General features: G+C 39.1%; 1 protein-coding gene and 1 non-coding gene across 5 annotated transcripts in view; one reads left to right on the top strand and one right to left on the bottom strand.

Annotated features, from left to right (window-relative positions):
• Positions 1-7,102, bottom strand: part of OSGIN2 (oxidative stress induced growth inhibitor family member 2) — a 25,152-nt gene extending 18,050 nt beyond the window's left edge. The window contains exon 1 of one of the 4 annotated variants that reach the window (XM_058444343.1): positions 6,841-7,102. Coding sequence is in view for 1 of the 4 variants with exons in the window: in XM_032760000.2 (XP_032615891.1) it covers positions 6,133-6,176 (44 nt within the window). In the remaining 3 variants the exon portion in view is untranslated. Of the gene's footprint in view, positions 1-5,752; positions 5,916-6,132; positions 6,259-6,840 lie in introns of those variants that run through there. The other 3 variants (XM_032760001.2, XM_032760000.2, XM_058444344.1) reach the window with 3 other exon arrangements.
• A 1,139-nt stretch (positions 7,103-8,241) lies between these two features.
• On the top strand, positions 8,242-8,345 carry LOC116813936 (U6 spliceosomal RNA). Its single transcript, XR_004371063.1, has one exon. It is a non-coding gene; the product is annotated as a U6 spliceosomal RNA (small nuclear RNA).
• The last annotated feature ends 14,187 nt before the right edge of the window (positions 8,346-22,532 follow it).

Raw genomic sequence — 22,532 nt, 5'->3', positions numbered from 1 at the left:
CTGGCTGGAGTGCAATGGCACAAGCCTGGCTCACTGCAGCCTCCACCTCTTGGGCTCATGTCATCCTCTTGCTTCAGCCTCCAGAGGAGCCGGGGCTACAGGTGTGCCACCACACTTGGCTAATTTAAAAAATATTTTTTGGTAGAGACAGGATCTCGCTATGTTATCCAGACTTCAAATATATATTAAAATAATATCTAAATGTTATTTTCCAATTTTTCTTTCTCAATTGGCTCTCTAGAAATTAACTTTAGCATTCTCACATTTTCATGCAATACATGGAGTATCTCCTGCACACAGGTAATGTTCTGCATTATACTACAGATTACTTTAGAATAGAATCCCTTAATTTTATCTTCATATAGTCAGCAACAGCCACAATGTCTGGAAGTATTAAGTACCTATTAGTGGGTAAGTGTGTTTATTACTACTCTCAAATGATAAATAAGCATGGGATGGATCAGTTATTTCACAGGACTGAACTCACTGATCCCAGAGGAGGTTGATAAATAGAAAAGAATCAGGCAGAGACAGGAATTTCTACTTCCCTATAACCTTCAGAGTTCCCAATCTACCCTAAGATAGGGCAGACTTCCTCAGGACACACTGAGAGCTTTCTTGAAGCAAAGAAAGTAACCTGTACCCCAAATATTTGGTTTCCTCTTACACAGCCTCTTTTGACCAAAACAGACACCAATCAGACCTGGCTACTAAGGGAAACCCCTCCTCACAGTGCAAGCCTACTCTTGGGAGGAAGTTTTATATGCTCAATCCATCTATTTCTGACTCATTCCAACTACTGCCTCTGATCAGATCCAGATGCATTGGCCGTCTTGCCTGTGCCTGCTTCTACCTCTTGGCAACTGCATTTAATATGTTTTATATTCTGCTCTGTCCCTGGTATTTCTCCAAAGTATGTGCAAAGGTTAGGTTCTCCTGCACCTTTGGAGGCTTCTGATCAAAGTCATTTTGATTAGAAACCTCCAAACCACTGCTCAAAGAAATCAGAGATGTCAAAAACCACTGCGTAATGAAATCAGAGGTGACGGGAATGGGAAAACATTCCATATTCATGGGTAGGAAGAATCAGTATCATTAAAATGGCCATACAAATTCATACAAACTGCCCAATTTATAGATACAATGCTATTCCCATTAAACTCCCGGTGACATTCTTCAAAGAACTAGAAAAAACTATTTTAAAATTCTTATGAAACCAAAAAAGAGCCTAAATAGCCAAGGCAATCCTAAGTGAAAAGAACAAAGCAGGAAGCATCACCTCACCTGACTTCAGACTATCCTACAGGGCTACAGTAACCAAAACAGCATGGTACTGGTACAAAAACAGACACACAGACCAATGGAAGAGAAAACCCAGAAATAAGACCGCACACCTGCAACTATCTGATCCTTGACAAACCTGACAAAAATAAGCAATGGGGAAAGGATTCCCTATTCAATAAATAGTGCTGGGATAACTAGTTAGCCATATGCAGAAGATCTAAACTGGATACCTTCCTTATATCACCTACAAAAAGTAACTCTAGATGGATTAAAGACTCAAATATAAAACCCCAAACTATATAAACCCTGGAAGACAACCTAGGAAATACCATTCAGGACACAGGCACAAGCAGTTTCATGAGGAAGACACTAAAGGCAATTGCAACAAAAGCAAAAAAAAAATGACAAATGGTATCTAATTAAACTAAAGAGCTTCTGCACAGCAAAAGAAACTATTAATAGAGTAAACAGACAACCAACAGAATGGGAGAAAATTTTTGCAAACTGTGCATCCAACAAAGGTCTAATATCCAGCATCTATGAGGAACTTAAATTTATAAGAAAAAACAACCCCATAGAAAAGTGGGCAAAGGACATGAACAGACACTTCTCAAAAGAAGACATACATGCAGCCAACAATCATATGAAAAAAAGTTCAACATCACTCATTAGAGAAACGCAAATCAAAACCACAATGAGACACCATCTAACACCAGTCAAAATGGCTATTAAAAAGTCAAAAAATAACAAATGCTGACAAGGTTATAGAGAAAAGGGAATGCTTATATGTTGTGGGGAGTGTATTAGTTCAGCCATTGTGGAAGACAGTGTGGTGATTCCTCAAAGACCTAAAGACAGAAATACCATTCGACCCAGCAATCCCATTACTGGGTATATACCCAAACGAATAAAAAGCATTCTATTATACAGACACATGCACGTGTACATTCACTGCAGCACTATTCACAATAGCAAAGGCATGGAATCAACCTAAACGCCCATCAATGGTACATATGCACCACAGAATACTATACAGCCACAAAAAAGAATGAGATCAGGTCCTTTGCAGGGACATGGATGGAGCTGGAGGCCCTTATCCTTAGCAAACTAACACAGGAAGAGAAAACCAAAGACCACATGTTGTCACTTACAAGGGGGAGCTAAATGAGGAGAACACATGGACACACAGAGGGGAACAACACACACTGGGACCCACCTGAGGATGAAGGGTGGGAGAAGGGAGAGGATCAAGAAAAACAACTAATGCAAGTTTGTACAACCCACATGCGGCCCACGATGGCTTTGAATGTGGCTCAACACAAATTCGTCAACTTTCTTAAAACGTTATGATTTTCTTGCCATTTTTTTTTTAAGCTCATCAGCTATCATCAGTGTGAGTGTATTTTATGTGTGGCCCAAGACAATTCTTCCAATGTGGTCCAAGGAAGCAAAAAGACTGGACACCCCTGACTAATGGGTACTAGGCTTAACACCTGGGTGATGAAACAAACTCCCATGACACATGTTTCCCTATGTAAGAAACCTGAACCTGTATCCCTGTACTTAAAAGAAAAAACAGAATATTAAGTTTTTCAATCCATGAATATAGAATTCCTTTTCATTTATTTAGACCTTTAATTTCTCTCAACATTTTGTAGTTTTCAGTGTACAACTACTGCATTTTTTATTAAATTTATTCTTAAGTATATCATTTTTTGATGCTATTATATAAATGAAATACCTTTGTTAATTTCATTTTCAGATTATTCAATGTTAATGTATAGAAATACAATTCACTTTTGTATGTTGATTTTGCATCCTGCAATATCGCTGAATTTATATATTAGGTCTAGTAGTTTTTTGCATGTGCAGCCCTCAAACAATGAGGAACCAAAGTTTATCCAAATTCTCTACACATTAGCTTATCTAAATTTACATAGTATAGGAAATTTGCTCTGATTTTTCAGGACCCACTGGTATAAACTCTGTGATAAACTATTTGTAGTAAACCTGCCTACTATTTGATAGTGGTTTCACACAAAGAAAAACAAGGAAACAAAAAACGGAAAGTGTGATTCACTGGTTTTACATAAAACATTAATGAAACAAGACTTTTAGTAATTACTCTTTCTAAAAAATTCAGAGTTTAAGTTATAAATTTAGTATTGCTGTACATGTTTTATAGTACATGCACAGTGTATCACAGGTCTATGAACACAGTATATCACAGGTCTATGTTAATCTCTAGATTTCCAATTTGATATTTGTTCTACTTAAAACAAGAGCTTATTTTGAGTAATAAAAATCTACTTTTTCTTCGAGGCACAAATTAAAATTGGAAAATATGTACAATTACATTTAGCAACTAGTAAAGAACAGCACTTTACATGCAAAATTAGTTACTCTATTGTTAGGAAGCAAGTTAAAAGCCTATTTGACATTTAAGATGCTTTTAGAGGCCTTCCATTTTTTGTTTTTGAAACATTACAGCACAAAGTTTCAGAGAACATTTCAAAGGATAGGGGGGACATAGTATCAGGATAACAAAAAGACTTTTTGCATACTATAGCAGTACTTGTTTAAATGATCAAACTAAAATGAAATGTTTTACTAACTGAATTTTTATAGTCTTTGGAACCATGATCCTAAAATTTACCAAATTTATACTACCACATGGAAAGAAGGTTCTAAAGCCACAAATGAAGTCAGTCACACTCTTCATCTTCCAGAACACGAAGAGGTTTTTTCCTTTGGAAAGTTAGTGGACAGTTCTCTCACTACTTATCCATTTAGATGTTACACAATACAGATGTCACAACCTGTTTTATAATCTGTTTTGTTTTTTTTGTTTTTGTTTTTTTTGAGACAGAGTCTCACTCTGTCGCCCAGTTGGAGTGCAGTGTTGCGATCTCAGGTCACTGCAACCTGTCTCCTGGGTTCAAGTTATTATCCTGCCTCAACCTCCCGTGTAGCTGGGATTACAGGCACACACCACCCTGCCCGGCTATTTTTGTGTTTTTAGTAGAGATGGGGTTTCACCATGTTGGCCAGGCTGACCTGAACTCCTGACCTGAAACTAGTCGAGAAATAGCATTGGTAAATCTGAAACATATTCCTGAAGGAGCTGGTAAACAATTAAAAAAAAAAAAAAAAAACTTTAGACATAACAGAACTGTTTTTGCAATAAAAAGTGTGGTTTATTAATCATAATGTTTATCTCTGGCAGCTAGTTTGTTTTCCTTTCTGTCCCTCAAGACCAAAACATAGGAAATACTTTGTTTTCACTCCCTACTCCAAATTTCTGTGCACGGCAGGAAGCAAATGGTATTCACCACCTAGTATTAGTCAAAAGAATATGAATCCTACACTGTGTATCAAAAGGTGTCAAATAGCTTTCACACAATATTTTCTGAAAGGCATGTTAGTTTCTCATGGGCTTTATTTAGTTTAACAAGTTTCACTAGGGGAACCTATTTCCTAAAACTTTCCATAGTGAATCTGACACTTTCAAACCGCTGTCTTAGTACTGTCAACAAATTTGCCTAGAAGTTAAAATCAAGCAGTTTATTACATGAAACAATTTTTCCTTAATATCCACAACTTAGAGACTCATTCTAAACTACTGAGAGGTTAGACAAGCTTGGATTATCGCTATTACAAAAGAAGTTCCGAACTTTCTCTGTGCCTTACATCTCTTTTATTATAGGACGACGCTTCTTAACCTCTTCTCTGAATACTGTTCTTAAATATACACAGGATTTACAAGAAAACCAATTATATTAAAACAGTCATAAAAAGTAAACGTGATATACATGTGCATGTGCTTCTCTGTTGCATTCAATAAATTCAGTGATGTGTTACTATAATTTTGAAGAAATAAGTATAAACAGTATTTCTATATTTACAACTGCAATGTGATATAAACATATTTATGATCTCTACTGATGACAGTCACAGATACCACTGATTTGTTGCTTATATTTGTAACTGAATATTAGTTTTTAAAATTTAGTGAAATGATATACCTTTCTTTCCATCCAAGTTCACGGGTTACCTAAATTCCATCAATGAAACCCATTATTTAGGAACGCTTGATCAGAATTTCATATTTTACCAGGGAAGAAGTCTTACATAGAATTATTCTGGAACATCAGTATATGTAAAGCAAGGTACTAAAGTATTCCCTATGCTTAACAATTCTTCACTCCAGGGTTAAAATCAGTTTCTAGTGTCTGGTCTTTCCATCAGTGACTGAGGTGTTGACCATTTAAATGTGCTAGATCTAGAAAACATACTTTTATTTTAGAAACGTATTATATTTTATCACCCCTAAAACCTTTCCCCATAAGGTGATTGTAAAATCGCCTCATTCTTTAAATTTCTACAACACACACGGCTTATCATGGCTAACATCTTAACAAGGCAGAATCTGTTTGTGACTAGATGACACTGAAATGTAGTTCCCTACCTTCCTTCCACTCATTACATTATTTAGAAGACTTTTTAATAATTTTTTTTTTAGGGAGGCAGACACTTCGTAGAACCCTTCACTAAAACTTTGCACTACTGGGAAGTCTCAGCTCGCCGTAACCGACTCAGTCCGGGCCTAGCCGGTCCCGCAGTCCCGTGACCCGCGCGGTCCAGCGCGAGAAAAGGGAACAACAGCGCAGGGCTCCCCGGAGCAAGGACCCCGCCACACCGCACCCCACCCCACCCCCATGCCAGGCAGGACGGCCGAGGCGGTCCAGGCGCTTGCCCTCCGTCCCGGTCCCGGCCCGGGCCAGGCCAAAGAGCTCGAGAGTGCGGCATCCCCGCCTGCTCCCCTCCCATCCCCGGCGAGGAAGTCACCTGAAATGACCGGCCAGGGAACAGCGGCAGCACCACACGGGCATGGAGCGTTGCGCGAGGGGCGCCCGAGCGCGGCCGCCGTGGCCGCCTCCGCCTCCCCCGGCGAGGCTGCCCGCTCGGGGCGCCCGCTCGCTCGGGGTCGCGGGGTCTGCCGGGCGCCCCTGCCTCGCGCCTCGCCGTTGCCGCGGCTGCCCCGGCTCTGTGGCGCCGGAGTCCCCTTCCAGATAGCGGCTTCCGCTCCTCGCCTGCAAGGAGCCAAGCGCCAGAGGCGGGTAATCTCGGGGCGCCGCGATAGGGGCGGAGCGGGGCGGGGACGCTGCGACGGCGGCGGCGGCGGCGCGCGGGCCCCTCCTCGCAGGTGCGGCGGCGGCGGGCGAAGTCTGCGATTGGTGGAGCCGCGGCCGGGGCAAGGGGCCGGGCCTGACGGAGCCGAGGCTGGGCGGGCAGGGGGCCGAGGTCTGCCGGCAAACCGCGCTGCTCCAGCGGCGGCAATAGGGACCTAGACCTCGGTCTGCGCCCCGCTGCCCCTCTGCGTGCGACTTGGTGAGGCCGGTGGGTGCGCGTCGAGAGGGCCGAGGGACGAGCGGAAGAGAAGCTGCTGCGAACTCGGGCCACCCAAATGGCCCGGCGGAGGTCCCTGCGTAAGGCGCGGCCTCGGCCACCTCGCCGAGGACCCCGGCAAGGGTCGAGCTTCCCACGCCTGAGAACCCACCTTTGGGTATTTCCTTGCGCTGCCTGGGTGCAGACGCCGGGAGCTTCCGGGTGCCTCTCCCCCTGACCTCCGCATCACAGTCACCTGGGGAACTTACCAAACCACAGGTGCCCGGGACCCGCCCCCCACGGTTCTTTTATGGAAGTCTCGCTTCCGGGAAGAGGTCATCCTCTCTTCTTCGTGTCTCTCAAACACCCACAAGTGTAGGAATTACCAGCACGCTGGGAGAAAATCCAGGTGCTCATAAGACCCGCACCAGACCACGCGGTCAGTGTGAGGAAGGGTAGGAACCCCTGCTGCTTTTTAAGCCCCTGCAGGCGTTTGTGATGCAATAGGGAGTTAGAAAAGTACTCAATAGTGAGTGTCCTTATTCGGTTTGTCAAAAATTAAAGGTGAGGAGGACAAAAACCAGGAGAGATTGATGGCATCTACTTTTCTACGGAAATGTCTAGCTCCGCTTCCAAAAAAAAGCCGTATTTTTGTGCTTAAAATGTACGTATGTTTATATCTTTCAACATAATTTTGTAAAACAAATGTTAAGTTTTACTGAATGTTGTCACTGAACAAACTTGTGATGAGCAGGTATTTTAGAGTCTTGGGAGCTTAAAAGAAAATCATAGGACTCAGACTGCCACCAGGGTTATGCAAGCCAAGAGTATATTAACCACTTTTAAGAATTATATGTTTTTCTCTTTTTTGAGCTTTTGTCGGTTTGACACGTTCATTTCATTTGAATGTTGGTTCTGAAAATGAAGCATGTAGTTAACTTTTCCGTTAACATACATAACAGCATTTTAAAGTACCTAAATTCCTTTTGGAAGGCCGAGGCAGGCGGATCACCTGAGGTCAGAAGTTCCAGACGAGCCTGACCAACATGGTGAAACCCATCTCTACTAAAAATACAAAAACTAGCCCCGGGCGTGGTGGCACGCGCCTGTAATCCCAGCTACTCAGGAGGCTGAGGCAGGAGAATCGCTTGAACCCGGCAGGCGGAGGTTGCAGTGAGCTGAGATCGCGCCATTGCACTCAGCCTGGGCCAGAGTGAGACTCCGTCTCAAAAAATAATAATAAAGTACCTGGCAGGGCGCGGTGGCTCACGCTTGTTGTCTCAGCACTTTGGGAGGCCGAGACGGGCGGATCACGAGGTCAGGAGATCGAGACCACGGTGAAACCCCGTCTCTACTAAAAATACAAAAAATTAGCCGGGCGTGGTGGCGGGCGCCTGCCTGTAGTCTCAGCTACTCCGAGAGGCTGAGGCAGGAGAATGGGGTGAACCCGGGAGGCAGAGCTTGCAGTGAGCCAAGATCACGCCACTGCACTCCAGCCTGGGCGACAGAGCGAGACTCCGTCTCAAAATAAATAAATAAATAAATAAAGTACCTAAATTCCTAAAAGCAGTGCTTAATTCTGCAGCACATATACTGAAATTAGAACGATATAGAGATAAGCATGGCCCCTGCCCAAGGATAACACGCAAATTCATGAAGCGTTCCATATTTTTAAATATATACACCTACTATGTAACCAAAAAAAATTAAAAATAAACACATAAATTCCTGAAAGCTATGCCAATCCAATCCAGATAATTCTTTTAATTTTTAATTTTTATTTTTTGTGGGTACATGATATATGTATTTATGGGGTACATGAGATTTTGATACAGGCATACAGTAAGTAATAATCACATCAGGGTACATGGAGTGTCCATCACCTCAAATATTTATCCTTTCTTTGTGCTACAAACAATCCAATTATACTTAGTTATTTTAAAATGTTCAGTGAATTATCGTTGACTATAGTCACTCTCGTGATGTCAAATACTAGATCTAATTCTGTCTATACTTTTGTACCTATTAACCATCCCCGCTCTGCTGCTTAATTCCCCACTACCTTGCCCAGCCTTGTAACCATCATTCTACTCTGTTAGTTCCGTTGTTTTAATTTTTAGCTCCCACAAGTAAGTGAGAATGTGCAAAGTTTGTCATTCTGTACCTGGCCTATTTCACTTAACGTAATGACATCAGTTGCATCCATTTTGTTGAAAATAACAGGATCTCATTCATTTTTATGGCTGAATGCTACTATGTTGTGTACATAAACCACATTTTCTTTATTTGTCTGTTGATGAACACTTAGGTTGTTTCCAAATCTTGGCTGTTGTGAGTAGTGCTGCAATGAACATGGGAGTGCCAGTATATCTTAGATATACTGATTTCCTTTCTTTGGGGTATATACCTATCAGTGGCATTGCTGGATCATGTGGTAGCTCTATTTTTAGCTTTTTGAGGAATATCCAAACTATCCTCCATAGTGGCTGTACTAATTTACATTCCTGCCAACAGTGTGCAAGGGTTCTCTTTTCTCCCACATCCTCATCAGCATTTGTTATTGCCTGTCTTTTGGATATAGGCCATTTTAATTATGATGAAATGATATCTCATTGTAGTTTTGATTTGCATTTCTCTGATGATGAGTGATGTTGAGCACCTTTTCATATACTTATTTGTCATTTGTATGCCTTCTTTTGATAAATGTCTATTCACATCTTTTGTCCATTTGAAATTTTTTTTTTAAAGAGATAGGGTCTTGCTCTGTCACCCAGGCTGGAATGCAGTGGTTTGATCGTAGCTCACTGCAGCTTCAAACTCCTGGGCTCAAGTAATCCCCCCACTTCAGCCTCCTGAGTAGCTGGGACTAGAGGTGTGCACCACCACACCCGGCTAAATTTTCTTTTAATTTTTTTTTTTTTTTTTTTGGCGGGGGGGAGATGGGGTCTCTACAGAAAAACAGCCTGGCCATGTTGCCCAGGCTGGTCTTGAACTCCTGGCCTCAAGTGATCCTCCTGCCTTGGCTTACCAAAGTGCTGGGATTACAGGTGGGAACCATGGTGCCTGGCCCTTTTGTCCTTTTTAAACTCATATTATACAATTTTTCCTATTAAGTTGTTCATGCTCCTTATATATACTGGTTATTAATCCCTTGTCAGATGGATAGTTTGAAAATATTTTTTTCCCGTTCTGTGGATTCTCTCTTTTTTGATTGGTTCCTTTGTGGTGCAGAAGCTTTTCATCTTGATGTGGTCACATTTATCCATATTTGCTTTGGATGCCTGTGCTTTCAGGGTATTACTCAGCAACTCTTTTGCCCAGCCCAATGTCCTGGAGAGCTTCCTCAATGTTTTAGTAGTTTCATAGTTTCAGATCTTAGATTTAAGTCTTTAATCTGTTTTGTTTTGATTTGTGTGTGTGGTGAGAGATAGAGGTCTAGTTTCATTCTTCTGCATATGGCTATCCAGTTTTCCCAGCACCATTAATTAAACAGACTGTCGTTTCTCCAATGTGTATTCTTGGCACCTTTGTTGAAAATGACTGTAGGTATATGGAATTGTTTCTGGGTTCTCTATTCTGTTCCATTTTTTTTTTTTTTTTTTTGAAATGGGGTCAGCCTCTGTCACCCAGGCTGGAGTGCAGTGGCAAGATCTCGGCCCACTTTTACCTCCACCTCTTGGGTTCAAGCGATTCTTCTTCTTCAGCCTCTCAAGTAGCTGGGATTACAAGTGCGTGCCACCACGCCTGGCTAAGTTGAGTATTTTTAGTAGAGACATGGCTTAACCATGTTGGCCAGACTGGCCTCGAACTCCCGGCCTCAAGTGCCGCCTCGGCCTCCCAAAAGTGCTCAAAGTGCTGGGAATACTGATGTGAGCCACCATGCCCAGCTAATTTGTGTACTTTTGGTAGAGACAGGGTTTCACCATGTTGGCCAAGCTGATCTCAAACTGACATCAAGGAATCCACATGCCTCGGCCTCCTAAAATGCTTAGATTACAGGCATGAGCCACTGTGCCTGGCCCTCTTCCACTGATCTTTATGTCTGTTTTTATGCCAATACCATGTCATTTTGGTCACTATAGCTCTGTAGTATAATTTGAAGCCTGGTAATGCGATTCGTCCAGTTTTGTTCTTTTTACCCAGGATAGCTTTAGCTATTCTGAGTCTTTTGTGGTTCTATATAAATTTTAGACTTTTTTTTTTTCTATTTATGTGAAGAATGTCATAGGTATTTTGATAGAGATTGCATTTAATCTGTAGATTGCTTTGGGAAATATGGACGGTTTAACAATGTGGATACTTGCAATCTGTGAACATGGAATATCTTTCCATTTTTTTGTGTTCTCATCAATTTCTTATAGTTTTCACTTTAGAGATCTTTCACTTCTTTGGTTAATTTCTGGGTAATTAATTTTATTTCTAGGTATTGTAAATGGAATTACTTCCTTGATTTCTTTTTCAGATTGTTCACTGTTGACAATAGAAATTCTACTGATTTTTATGTGTTGGTTTTGTATCTGCAACTTTACTGAATTTGTTTATCAGATCTAATAGTTTGGTGGAGTCTTTAGGTTTTTCCAAAGGTAAGATCACATCATCTGAAAAGGATAATTTGACTTCTTTGTTTCCGATTTGGATGCCCTTTATTTCTTTCTTTTGTCTGATTGCTCTAGCTAGAACTTCTGGTACTATGGTGAATAACAGTGGTGAAAGTGGGCATCTTTGTCATGTCCCAGGTATGAGAGGAAAGGCTTTAAATTTTTCCTCATTCAGTATGATACTAGCTGTGGATCTGTTGTATATAGATTTTATTATGTTGAGTTTTATACCCAGTTTTTTTAGGGTTTTTATCATGAAGGGATGTTGAATTTTAATTAAAATGATCATATGGTGTTTGTCCTTCATTCTGTTGATATGATGTGTCACATTGTTTTGCATATGATGACTCATTCTTGCATCTGAGATAAATCCCTCTTAGTCATGATGAATGATCTTTTTAATGTGTTGTTGAATACACTTTGCTAGTATTCTGTTGAGGATTTTTGCATCAGTATTCATCAGTGATATTGGCCTGCAGTTAATTTTTTATTTTTATTTATTTATTTTGATGTGTCTACTGGTTTTGGTAACAGGGTAATACTGGCCTCATCGAGTGAGTTTGCAAATATTCCCTCCTCTTCTATTTTTCAGAATAGTTTGAGTAGGATTGGTATTAGTTCTTCTTTAAATGTTTGGCAGAATTCAGCAGTGAAGTCATTGGGTCCCAGGCTTTTCTTTGCTGGAAGATTTTTTTATTATGGCTTTGATCTCATTACTTGTTATTGATCTGCTCAGTTTTTGGATTTCTTCATGGTTAAGTTCTGGTAGGTTGTATGCGTCTAGGAATTTATTCATTTCTTCTAGGTTTTTCAATTTATTGGCATATAGTTGCTCATAGTAGCCACTAATGATGCTTTGAATTTCTGCAGTATTAGTTATAATGTCTCCTTTTTTGTCTTTGATTTTATTTATGTGGATCTCTTTTTTTCTCAGTCTGGCTAAAGGTTTGTCAGTTTTATCTTTTCAAAAACCAACGTTTTGTTTCATTCATCTTGTTTATTCCTTGTTTCAATTCCATTGATCTCTGCTCTGATCTTTATTATTTCTTTTCTTCTACTAATTTGCAGTTGGTTTGCCTTTGCTTTTCTAGTTCTTTAAAATGAATCATTAGTTTATTTGAAGTTTTTCTACTTTTTTGATTATAGTATATAGCTATAAACTTTCCTGTTAGTACTGCTTTTGCTGTATTCCATAGGTTTTGGTATATTGAGCTTCCATTATCATGTGTTTCCAAAAAAGTTCCAGTTTTCATCTTAATTTCTTCATTGACTCAGTGGTCATTCAGGAGCATATTGTTAATTTCCATGTGTTTGTATAGTTTCAAAAATTCCTCCTGTTATTAATTTCTAGTTGTATTCCACTGTGGTCTGAGAAGATACTTTGTATTATTATACTTTAAATTTTTGAATGCTTTAAGGAAATGTTATGTAAATATCTGTTGGGTCCATTTGTTGTATCATGCAGATTAAGTCCAATGTTTCTTGTGGAATTTCTGTTTGGATGATTCATTCAGTGCTGAAAGTGGAGTGTTGAAATGTCCCCAGCTATTATCCTATTGGAGTCCATCTCTCTTTAGCGCTAGTATTTGCTTTAGGTATCTGTTTGCTCCAGTGTTGGGTGATATGTATTTAAAATTATTATATCCTCTTGCTGAATTGCCCTCTTTATCATTATATAATGAGCTTCTTTGTCTCTTTTTATAGTTTTTGTCTTCAAATCTATTTTGGATGATATAAGTATATCTATTCCCGCTCTTTTCTGGTTTCCGTTTTCATGGAATATCTTTTTGAATCCTTTTATTTTCAGTCTATGTATTTCTTTATAAGTGAAGTATGTTTCTAGTAGGCAACAGATTGTTGTGTCTTGTTTTTATCCATTCAGCCCTGTATGTCTTTGGATTGGAGATTTTAGTCCTTTCACATTCAACGTTACTATTGTCAAGTAAGGTCACACTCCTGCCATTTTATTGTTTTCTGGTTCCTTTGTGGTCTTCTCTTCCTTCTTTCCTTCCTTCCTGTCTTCCTTTTAGTGAAGGTGATTTTCTCTAGTGGTATGTTTTAATTTCTTGCTTTTTGTTTTTTTGTGTGTCCATTGTATGTTTTTTGATTTGAGATTACCATGAGGCTTGCAAATAACATCTTATTACCCATTATTTTGAACTCATGAGAACTTAACACTGATTGCGTAAACAAACAAGCAAGCAAAAGAAAACTAATAAAAACTCTACCCTTTAATTCAGTCTCCCTGCTTTTTAACTTTTTCATTTCTATTTATATCTTATTGTATTATCTATGTCTTGAAAAGTTATTGTAATTATTATTTTTGAACTTAAATGAGCTTTGCCCCTACAGTTTGGTCTCAGAGGACAGAAAGAAAAATACCAAGGAGGCTTCTTGCTGAAAAGCACAATTTATTTTTGTGACTATTGTAGCAGTCAGGTTCAGTTACAGAGAATAGAATTCATAGAAATCACCCTATGTGCTCTATAAAGATAAAAAGAATTTCTCAAGAAGTATTACATATTCTACTGAATCATAGAAGGGCTGAAGAAACGTAGAACTCTGAGAAAAATTCCTAGAGTCACACTATAAGAGCAAGCCACCAAAGAAGCCACTGCCTGTCTCTGAACAAAAAGCTGCGTACAAAATCAGAAAGCTTCAGCTACAGCTGCTGACTCCAGAATTATACTGGACATGCAACATTTTAATTTTTTTATTGTCTGTGTCCCTGTACTACAAAGTCAGTTCAAGAAGTCAGGAATTTTTTTCTTTGTTCACTGTTGTATACACAGTACTGAGAATGAATCTTGACTTGTAGTAGGAGTGAATACTCACAGTCATAGGTAGCACTCACCCACTAAACCCAGCTGAGCTGATGTTGGGTAAACCTTTTAACTAAATGGAAGGGATAAACATGAGTCATGAGAGATTTATTTCTCCGTCTCATAGTCTGTAAGGTCAGTTGGTAGGCTCAATTTGCATTACTACAAGATTAAAGAAAAGAGGAAAAGTAGAGAACAACAGAGAAAGAAAAGATAAATCCTAAGAATTTACATTTTCAACATCAGAATAGTAGAAGTTCCAGAAAGTTAGAAAAAGTGGTTGGATGAAACTTGGTTAATAAGAAAAAAATTTCAGAACTAAAGGGAAACATGATTCTGCAAATGTAGAAGACCTACTGAGTACTGAACAGAAAAAAGAAAAATATGTATATACATAGATATGTCATGAAAGTTAAGGATAGCAAGAATGAAGAGAGGATTCTAAAAGCTTCTAGGAAGAAAGTTCAAGTACTCCATAAAGGAATGAGAATCAGGCTGGCAACAAACTTTTGAGTGAGTGTTAAGATACAAGAAACCCGAAAAGTTCCTAGGATAAATGACTTTTAACTTAGAATTCCTTTTTTTTATTTGGTCCACACAGGGTGTCACTTTGTTGCCCAGGCTGGTGTACAATGGCCCAGTCATGGCTCACTAAAGCCTTGACTTCCTGGGCTTAAGTGATCCTCCCTCTGCCTTCTCAGTAGCTGGGACTACAGGCGTAAGCCACCATGCCAGCTAATTTTTTTATTTTTAATAGAGACGGGGCCGGGCACAGTGGCTCACACCCAGCACTTTGAGAGGCCGAGGCGGGTGGATCACCTGAGGTCAGGAGTTCGAGACCAGCCTGGCCAACGTGGTGAAACCCCATCTCTATTAAAAATACAAAAATTAGCCGAGCATGGTGGTGGGCACCTGTAATCCCAGCTACTTGGGAGGCTGAGGCAGGAAAATCGCTTGAACCCAGGAGACGGAGGTTGCAGTCAGCTGAGATCACGCCATTGCACTCCAGCCTGGGAGACATGAGCAAAACTCCACCTTAAAAAAAAAAAAAAAAAAAAAGTTAGAGACAGGGTCTCACTGTGTTGCGCATGCTGGTCTTGAGCTCCTGGATTCAAGCCATCCTCCCTCCTCGGCCTCCCAAAATATTGAGATTACAGGTGTGAGCCACCACGCCTCCTGAACTTGGAATTCTATACCATGCCAAACTATTGATAAAATATGTGGGCAGAATGAAAAAGAAAATGAAACACAAACTTTTGAGAAAGCTTTGCTTCACTAATATTCTTTGTAGGATGTTTCTTGAGAATGCAGGCCAAGAAAACAAGGGACTTGTTGAAGGAAATGGAGTGGATTGGGTCTGTGAAACAGTGGAACAAATTCAGAAATGCAATGAACGCAAGTTCCAGGATAGTTATGCAACAGGAAGCCTGCCTATCCAGATTGAAAGACTTCAGGACTGTAAGAACTGCCTGTAGAAAAACAGGAGGTCCTGGATTTGCTAATATTCTGGAAATGTTGGAAGAAGCTAGTCTAATGATGCCATAAAGGAAGACAATTCAAGACAAAGTAAAAAGGCAATTTATAATTTAGTTGAGTAGGGTATATGACAAAAAGCTGTACAAAAAAAACAAGTAGAGATGTAGAAGGTAACTTTCATGGACAGTGAATACTGTTTACACAGATGTAGCATAAATATCCTTTACTTATTTTCAAAAATAAGTCCACCTGTAGGCAAAGCAAGAATTGCTTAAGTATAGTTACAGAACAAGTTGTAAATGTGAAGCATGATAGTGTAATAAAGGAACCAAAGATTAAGCAAGGGTAAGGGATACAAAATTCTTATCTGGCAAAGTGAAGAGAGATTGTTTATATTGAAGCAAGAACTGTGAGTTACATTATTTAAAGTTGCAAATGTAATAAGTGGAATGCTGACTAGTGATATAATTTATTAGCTGTTATGAGTAGGGAAAATTTGTGGTGGTTTAATGTAGTTAAATCTTTATCTATCTTGGCAGGAAGTGAGTATGCCACACTAAGATTGAGACATCAAAAATTCACAGCATGAGCAGACTGTTTACAGATAGGGTAACTAAAAACAATGAGATAAATGTGGTTGCCTCTGGGAAAAACATTGGAGGGATTGGAAAAGGATGGGTTGGGGGCCTGTTGTTTTTTGCATTCAGCCCCCTTGAGTTCATTTCTTCTTTCATCTAACAGACACTGTGTGCCAAAAATGTGCCAAACACATGTAAATGAAACGACTTTACTGAAGATTTGAGGAGATGAGATATTTTCTATCACCACAGTGCCAGATTTAAAATTGAATATTAGAGAAACTTGTTCTTAAAACTTTTTGCTAGGCACTTTATGCCAACCATATTGCTACCCTTTTCTCTCCGTTCCTCTTACATTCTCATTCTCTAACAACTTTTTCAGTTGTCTCACACCCATACACAGTCTTGTTTGTTGGTGTTACGGGGAACTCACAAATGGAGCCATAAGGGAGAAATATGACCTCTTCCATGTTTCACCGCCAGTGAGGTTGACAAGAGGTCCCAGGATTTCTGTGAAGGGCATTTGTAGTTTTGGAGTTCCAGATGGTGACAACTCGAGCAGCAAGCCTGATGAGCATATTGAGCAGACTACTAAGAACAGGAATGAAAAACAAACAACAACAACAAAAAAACCACCCTTCTCTTTCTCACCTATACCAGAATAGTGGCTCTCAACCATGGCTGCATATTAGAATCACCCAAGGAGCTTTTAAAAACATCGATGCCCAGGCACCACCTCTACCCCTTTTGATGCTCTTCCTTCCAACTCCCACCACTACCAAATAAATTGAAAATCTAGTGAAGGGACCGCAGTCCCATGATTCAAATCATTAATATAAAAGTCACCTGCAATTTCTGCACAATTTATTGAATTGGGCAAAACAAATTAGAGCACTGAACCACTTTGTCAATGATTTTCAACCTGATATTCTAAGGAAGAAAACTTGCTCCTTAGAATTTTGCATTGGCTGCTCTTTCTGCCTGGGACACTTTCCCTTCCTATATGCATAGCTAACTACCTTACCTCCTCAATGAGACTGACCTGCCCTCCAGGCCCCAAAATGGCACTCCCAAGCTCACTCTGCTCTACTTTCTTTTTATCATAGCACTTATCAGTGTCTAACATAGAATTTGCCCATTTCTTGTACCTATTGTGTAATGTTTGTTTCCACCCACTAGAATGTAAACAAATATGATCAGGTATTTTTCATTTCGTTCACTGATGAAACTTAAGTATCTAGAACAATACCAAACATGATTGAGCACTCGATAAATACTTGTTGAATTTCAGTGGCCTCTCAAATAGCATTTAACTCATTATCTCCATAAAAGATAAGTGTTTACCCATGTTATGTAATATGTTTGGAATGTGCTAGCATTAGACGCTTGCATAAAATTTTTTGAAGAATTATCTATCTCACCAGGCAAATGTTCTGTACCCCTGTGAAGCCTGCTGGATATCTGGGCTGTCAGTCAGAAGATCTGGGCTTTAATCTCATGTTGTCTGTTAAATAAATATGTAATATTGATCAAAGTACTTTGCTCCTCTCAGTGTCACTTAGGTTATTTATAAAAGAATGAGGTTGATATAAATGAATTCCAATTTTTTCCTCTTCTATTATATAGTACTTTGTGACCACATATGAGCTTGAAATACAATAAAATGTTAATTTTGTGTTTTTCATTTTCTTCTGAAAGCAATTAAAACATGCACCTATCTCCATATTTCAAGTCCAATTTACTATAGTAGTTAAGAGCGATCCCCTTTGGAATGAGATTGTCTTGATTTTAACCCTTGATTTACTACTTATAACCTCAGTATTTTTTCTATAATTTTATTTATTTAATTTATTTTTCTGTAGAGACAGGGTCTTGCCATGTTGCCCAGGCTGGTCTCAAATTCCTAGACTCGCCGGGCGCAGTGGCTCACGCTTGTAATCCCAGCACTTTGGGAGGCCGAGGCGGGTGGATCACAAGGTCAGGAGATCGAGACCATAGTGAAACCCCGTCTCTACTAAAAAATACAAAAAAAAAAATTAGCCGGGCGTGGTGGCGGGCGCCTGTAGTCCCAGCTACTCGGAGAGGCTGAGGCAGGAGAATGGCGTGAACCCGGGAGGCGGAGCTTGCAGTGAGCCGAGGTTGCACCACTGCACTCCAGCCTGGGCGACAGAGCGAGACTTCGTCTCAAAAAAAAAAAAAAAAAAAAAAAAAAAAAATTCCTAGACTCAAGCAGTCCTCCTGCCTCGGCCTCCCAAAGGCCTGGGATTACAACAGATGTGAGCCACTGCGCTGGCCCTTATCTCAGTATTAAACAAATTATTCAATATTTCTCTGCCTCAGTACCCTCATCTGTAAAATGAATATAGTAATATCAATTTCAGTAACAATTTTTATATTTATATGAAATTAAATTAGATAACTCGTGCAAAAACATTTAATAGTGTGTGATTCATAAGGGCTAAATGATTAACTATGAAATACAAACTTTAGTAATACCTTCTGTTTACATGCATTTGTGAAAATAAGTGATGACCAATAAAACTAGAAAAGCAAAGGCTATTTATTCTGAGCTTGCCTATAGCAAGGGAGTCAGCCGTTTTCACTGGCATTTTGGCAGACACTCAAAAGCAGGCAAAAGAGTGGAAAAGCTTCTGGGATGCCCTGATCAGAGGCTGTTAGTATGGGGGTAGTGGATACAGGCAAACCAGAAGCAGAGCATCTATGTGATTGATTAGGGTACATATTCGGCTTTCTCTAGTTGGTTCTGAGTTGGAAGTGGGGACAAAAATTAGGGAAGCTGTCAGTTATTAATCAAGTCGTAACGATTTGGCACTGATTGTTTTGTTTAGCTTCCTGGATTTTCACTAGAGATAGCAACCTGGCTTCCGGCAATTCTGACTTATATCAGACTGGCTTTCTGGACTGTTTATTGTAGATAAAGGGTTGCTTCCCTGGACAGGTTGCTAAAGGTTGTTGGTCAAAGTTTGATTTTTATATATGTTCTGGCCATTGTCCATTTGCATATTCAGTCTCTCAGCCTTATTAGCAAAGTTATTAAGAATATTCACCATTGGAAAATTGATTATTTTCACTTTTTAAATCAGAGTTTGATTTAAATATTGCTGTATGGTTGGTGCTGTATAAACCTATTCAATCAGTATTTTGCAAATACATTACCTTCCCTTAATCTGTTTTATCTTTTAAAAAAAAGCGTTAGAATAAATACAACTTGGTCGGGTGCGGTGGCTCACCACTGTAATCCCAGCACTCTAAGCACTTTGGGAGCCAAGTTGGGTGGATCACTTGAGGCCAGGAGTTCGAGACCAGCCTGGCCAACATGGTGAAACCCCTTCTCTACTAAAAATATAAAAATTAGCCGGGCATGGTGGGACGTGCCTGTAATCCCAGCTACTCAGGAGGCTGAGGCAGGAGAATCACTTGAACCCGGGAGGTGGAGGTTGCAGTGAGCTGAGATCGCGCCACTGCACTCCAGCCTGGTAGACAAAGCGAGACTCCGTCTCAAAAAAAAAAAAAAAAAACAATAATAAATACAGCTGTTCTTTGTATTTGTGATGTTCTTTTTACCTAATCGTCTTCTTCGGTGCTAATTTGTCCTTTAAATTTTAAGATGAAAAATTATATTTGGAAAGGGACCCATTTCCTACATTTCCCCCCAGAGAGTTCAGAATTTAAATTTATGCCACTGAGTAGGATGCTTTTTATAAAGACACTAATATTATTTTTTTCCATTTAAGTGTATTTTTGTTGTTTTGCCCTTTATTCTCTTTTAATTTTAAAAGACTAGTCTCCACAGTCAATAAAAGTTTGTATGACCTAGCAGTTCTTGCATATGTATAATATGTATATTCATTGTTACATGGCTTCTTGATGTGGATATCAGTCACAAGAGGTACTTAACAAGTAACAGTGACTTATTGGAAGACTCATTCCTGTTGAATATCCACTACAATTTTGCATTTATTCTCTATAGAATTGAAAGAAAGAACTGTAATGCCAAATATACCAAATACAAGGTTATTTGGAAAGAAAACATGAATTTCCACCATTATATAATTTATTCTTGATATGCTTCTATGGTAGGAGAATAATTATTAACTTGGCATTTTAAGGTATTTAAATTGAGAAACTTTTAAAAATAAGATAATTTTCATTTATGTAATAGTGATAGTATCAGTTACATAGTATTACTAGAATATCCATATTTTTTGCTTGTTCTGAGACTAAAAACAGATTTTACAAGTACCAGAAATCATAGCTTTAATTATAAATGTAAATTGTCATTTTTAAAATTTTGTTTTAGAATATGTACCAGTCATGACACAGTTAAAATAATGTTCTGATTAACCAATTACCTGTTACTTTACTGTAACTAGGATATTTGAAAAGGGTGTCCTTTTGGGAGAGTGCCAAGAAATGTGCTTGTGTGTATTTTTATGTTAATTTAATAGAAATCAATGAAAACTCATGCTAAGTATGCAAGAAATTTAGTGTGGCATCCAGAACTCAAAACTAGAGTTTGCAATCAATTTCCGAAAAAGAATGTAAAGCATATCTAGTCTTCTATGTGCAGTTCCAGGGTGGCAGGGGAAATTAGTCTCTCCTGTTTAAAAAAACATGTGTGTAAGAGTTCATCTCCAGAGTTAAGTAACAAAAGACCACCAGAGTTGTAGATAAACTAATGAAAGAAAAGAGATTTGAATTCTATCCATTTAAGTATTTTTTTTTCTCGTGAGTGTATATTTTATTTGCAGGAGGATTCTGTTTGACTCCGGTACAAATCTGCCTGCTCTGACTTACAATACAACCTTGTTTTTTCATTGTCATTGTATTCCTTCCTTCCTTACAAATACTTATTTCAAAGTATCTTTACAACTAAACTATATCCTTTTTTCTCTTCCTTGGCTTACAAATTCTCCTATTTGTTGTGTCTGGCTAATACTTTCTTACAGTGATTCATTCATTTCCTGAAGCAGATTATAATCTCTAACTGTAAATTCTTCTCTAGCAGGGGGTTGATTTGGGCATTCTTGTTATGTACTCAGGATATGGAATCTGAACCACAGAGTAGTTTCACATTTGCCTCTGCCTAGGCTGATGGATTTCGCCATACCTGGACCAGTTACAATGCAGACATCTCAGTTTAGGATCATTCCACAGTTATCCACAGGCAGAAGTGGTGGCTTTCAGTGGGTGACTTCTTTTCCACCTACTATTTTATACAGAGGGCAAAGCTTCCTTGCAGTCTCCTAGGCAGGGTCAGTGGCTGAGCTTCTTCCATTTCATGGGATGGTCAGCCCCTTACGACTCCTGTTTGTATGCAGGGAATTTGGTTTGGAGATTTTCCTGTCAATTTCAAGCTTGACATTACAACCAAATCTTCCATTATTATGTTTGATCCATGTGTTTGTATTGGGAGGAAGGGGTCTTTCTAATATCAGCTTGTGTTGATATGTTAACCTACAATTCATTGATTTATTTAATATTTGTAAGTCTTTCTAATCTTTCATTATATTATTGTTTCTTAGGAGTTCTGATTGGATTTATTAATAATTTCCTCATCATTATAATAACATTTACTTGTATCATGGATACAAAGGTGATGATAAGTAAAGAATTTTTCGTTTTCCCCACCCCCCTTGAAATAGTTGGCTCAGTTCAGTCTAATAATACTATGTGGTTTCTAAATTACCATCATTCCTTGAGCACAGTAAAATTATTTTTTTTCCAAAAGGTTCAAGCCAGAACTTTGAACTTGAATTCACTGCTGGTATGCATAATACTTAATACCTTTATTATTATTTGGCATCTAGTTACAGCCAGTGAAACCACTTTAGCAGAAGCATTTACATTTAATTATTCATTACTCAGAGTCAGAATTCCATTCCATAAGAGTAGGACTAGCAAAAGCCAAGAAAGTTCTAAATAGGCTGAACTATTAGGAAAACCAATACATTTGACACTGACACATGGAAGAAAGCAGGCCTATTTTTAAATCTGAATTAAGTAAAAGTGGACAGTAGAGTTTTGGCTTGCAATAGAAGCCTAGTTGCCAGAATTGGGACACAAGGGGGACAAAGCCACGCTTGAGCTAAGTTTAGACATACATGTCACAGCCACAAGTTATATGAATCCAATTAGTTAAATATTCTTAGAGAAGTGGTATAGCCCATTGGAACTGATTCATTGTCTTACACTCTCTCTTCAGTCCCCTACTTATTCATTCCTTTAGATATGCATTCTTTCCTTCCAGTATGACCCTCTGGTTACTCCGTTCAGATGCTGCAGACCAAGGCAGAGCACTCAGGACTGCCAAGGAAACTTGGTGTAAAGGCAGCACGTAGCAAGAAGTCTCCATTACTATAACC

Source organism: Hylobates moloch, unplaced genomic scaffold (genome assembly GCF_009828535.3).
Source record: "Hylobates moloch isolate HMO894 unplaced genomic scaffold, HMol_V3 SCAFFOLD_9, whole genome shotgun sequence".
Classification (NCBI taxonomy): domain Eukaryota; kingdom Metazoa; phylum Chordata; class Mammalia; order Primates; family Hylobatidae; genus Hylobates; species Hylobates moloch.
Note: the sequence above shows the minus strand (reverse complement) of the source record. Positions and strands in the feature narration are given on the sequence as shown.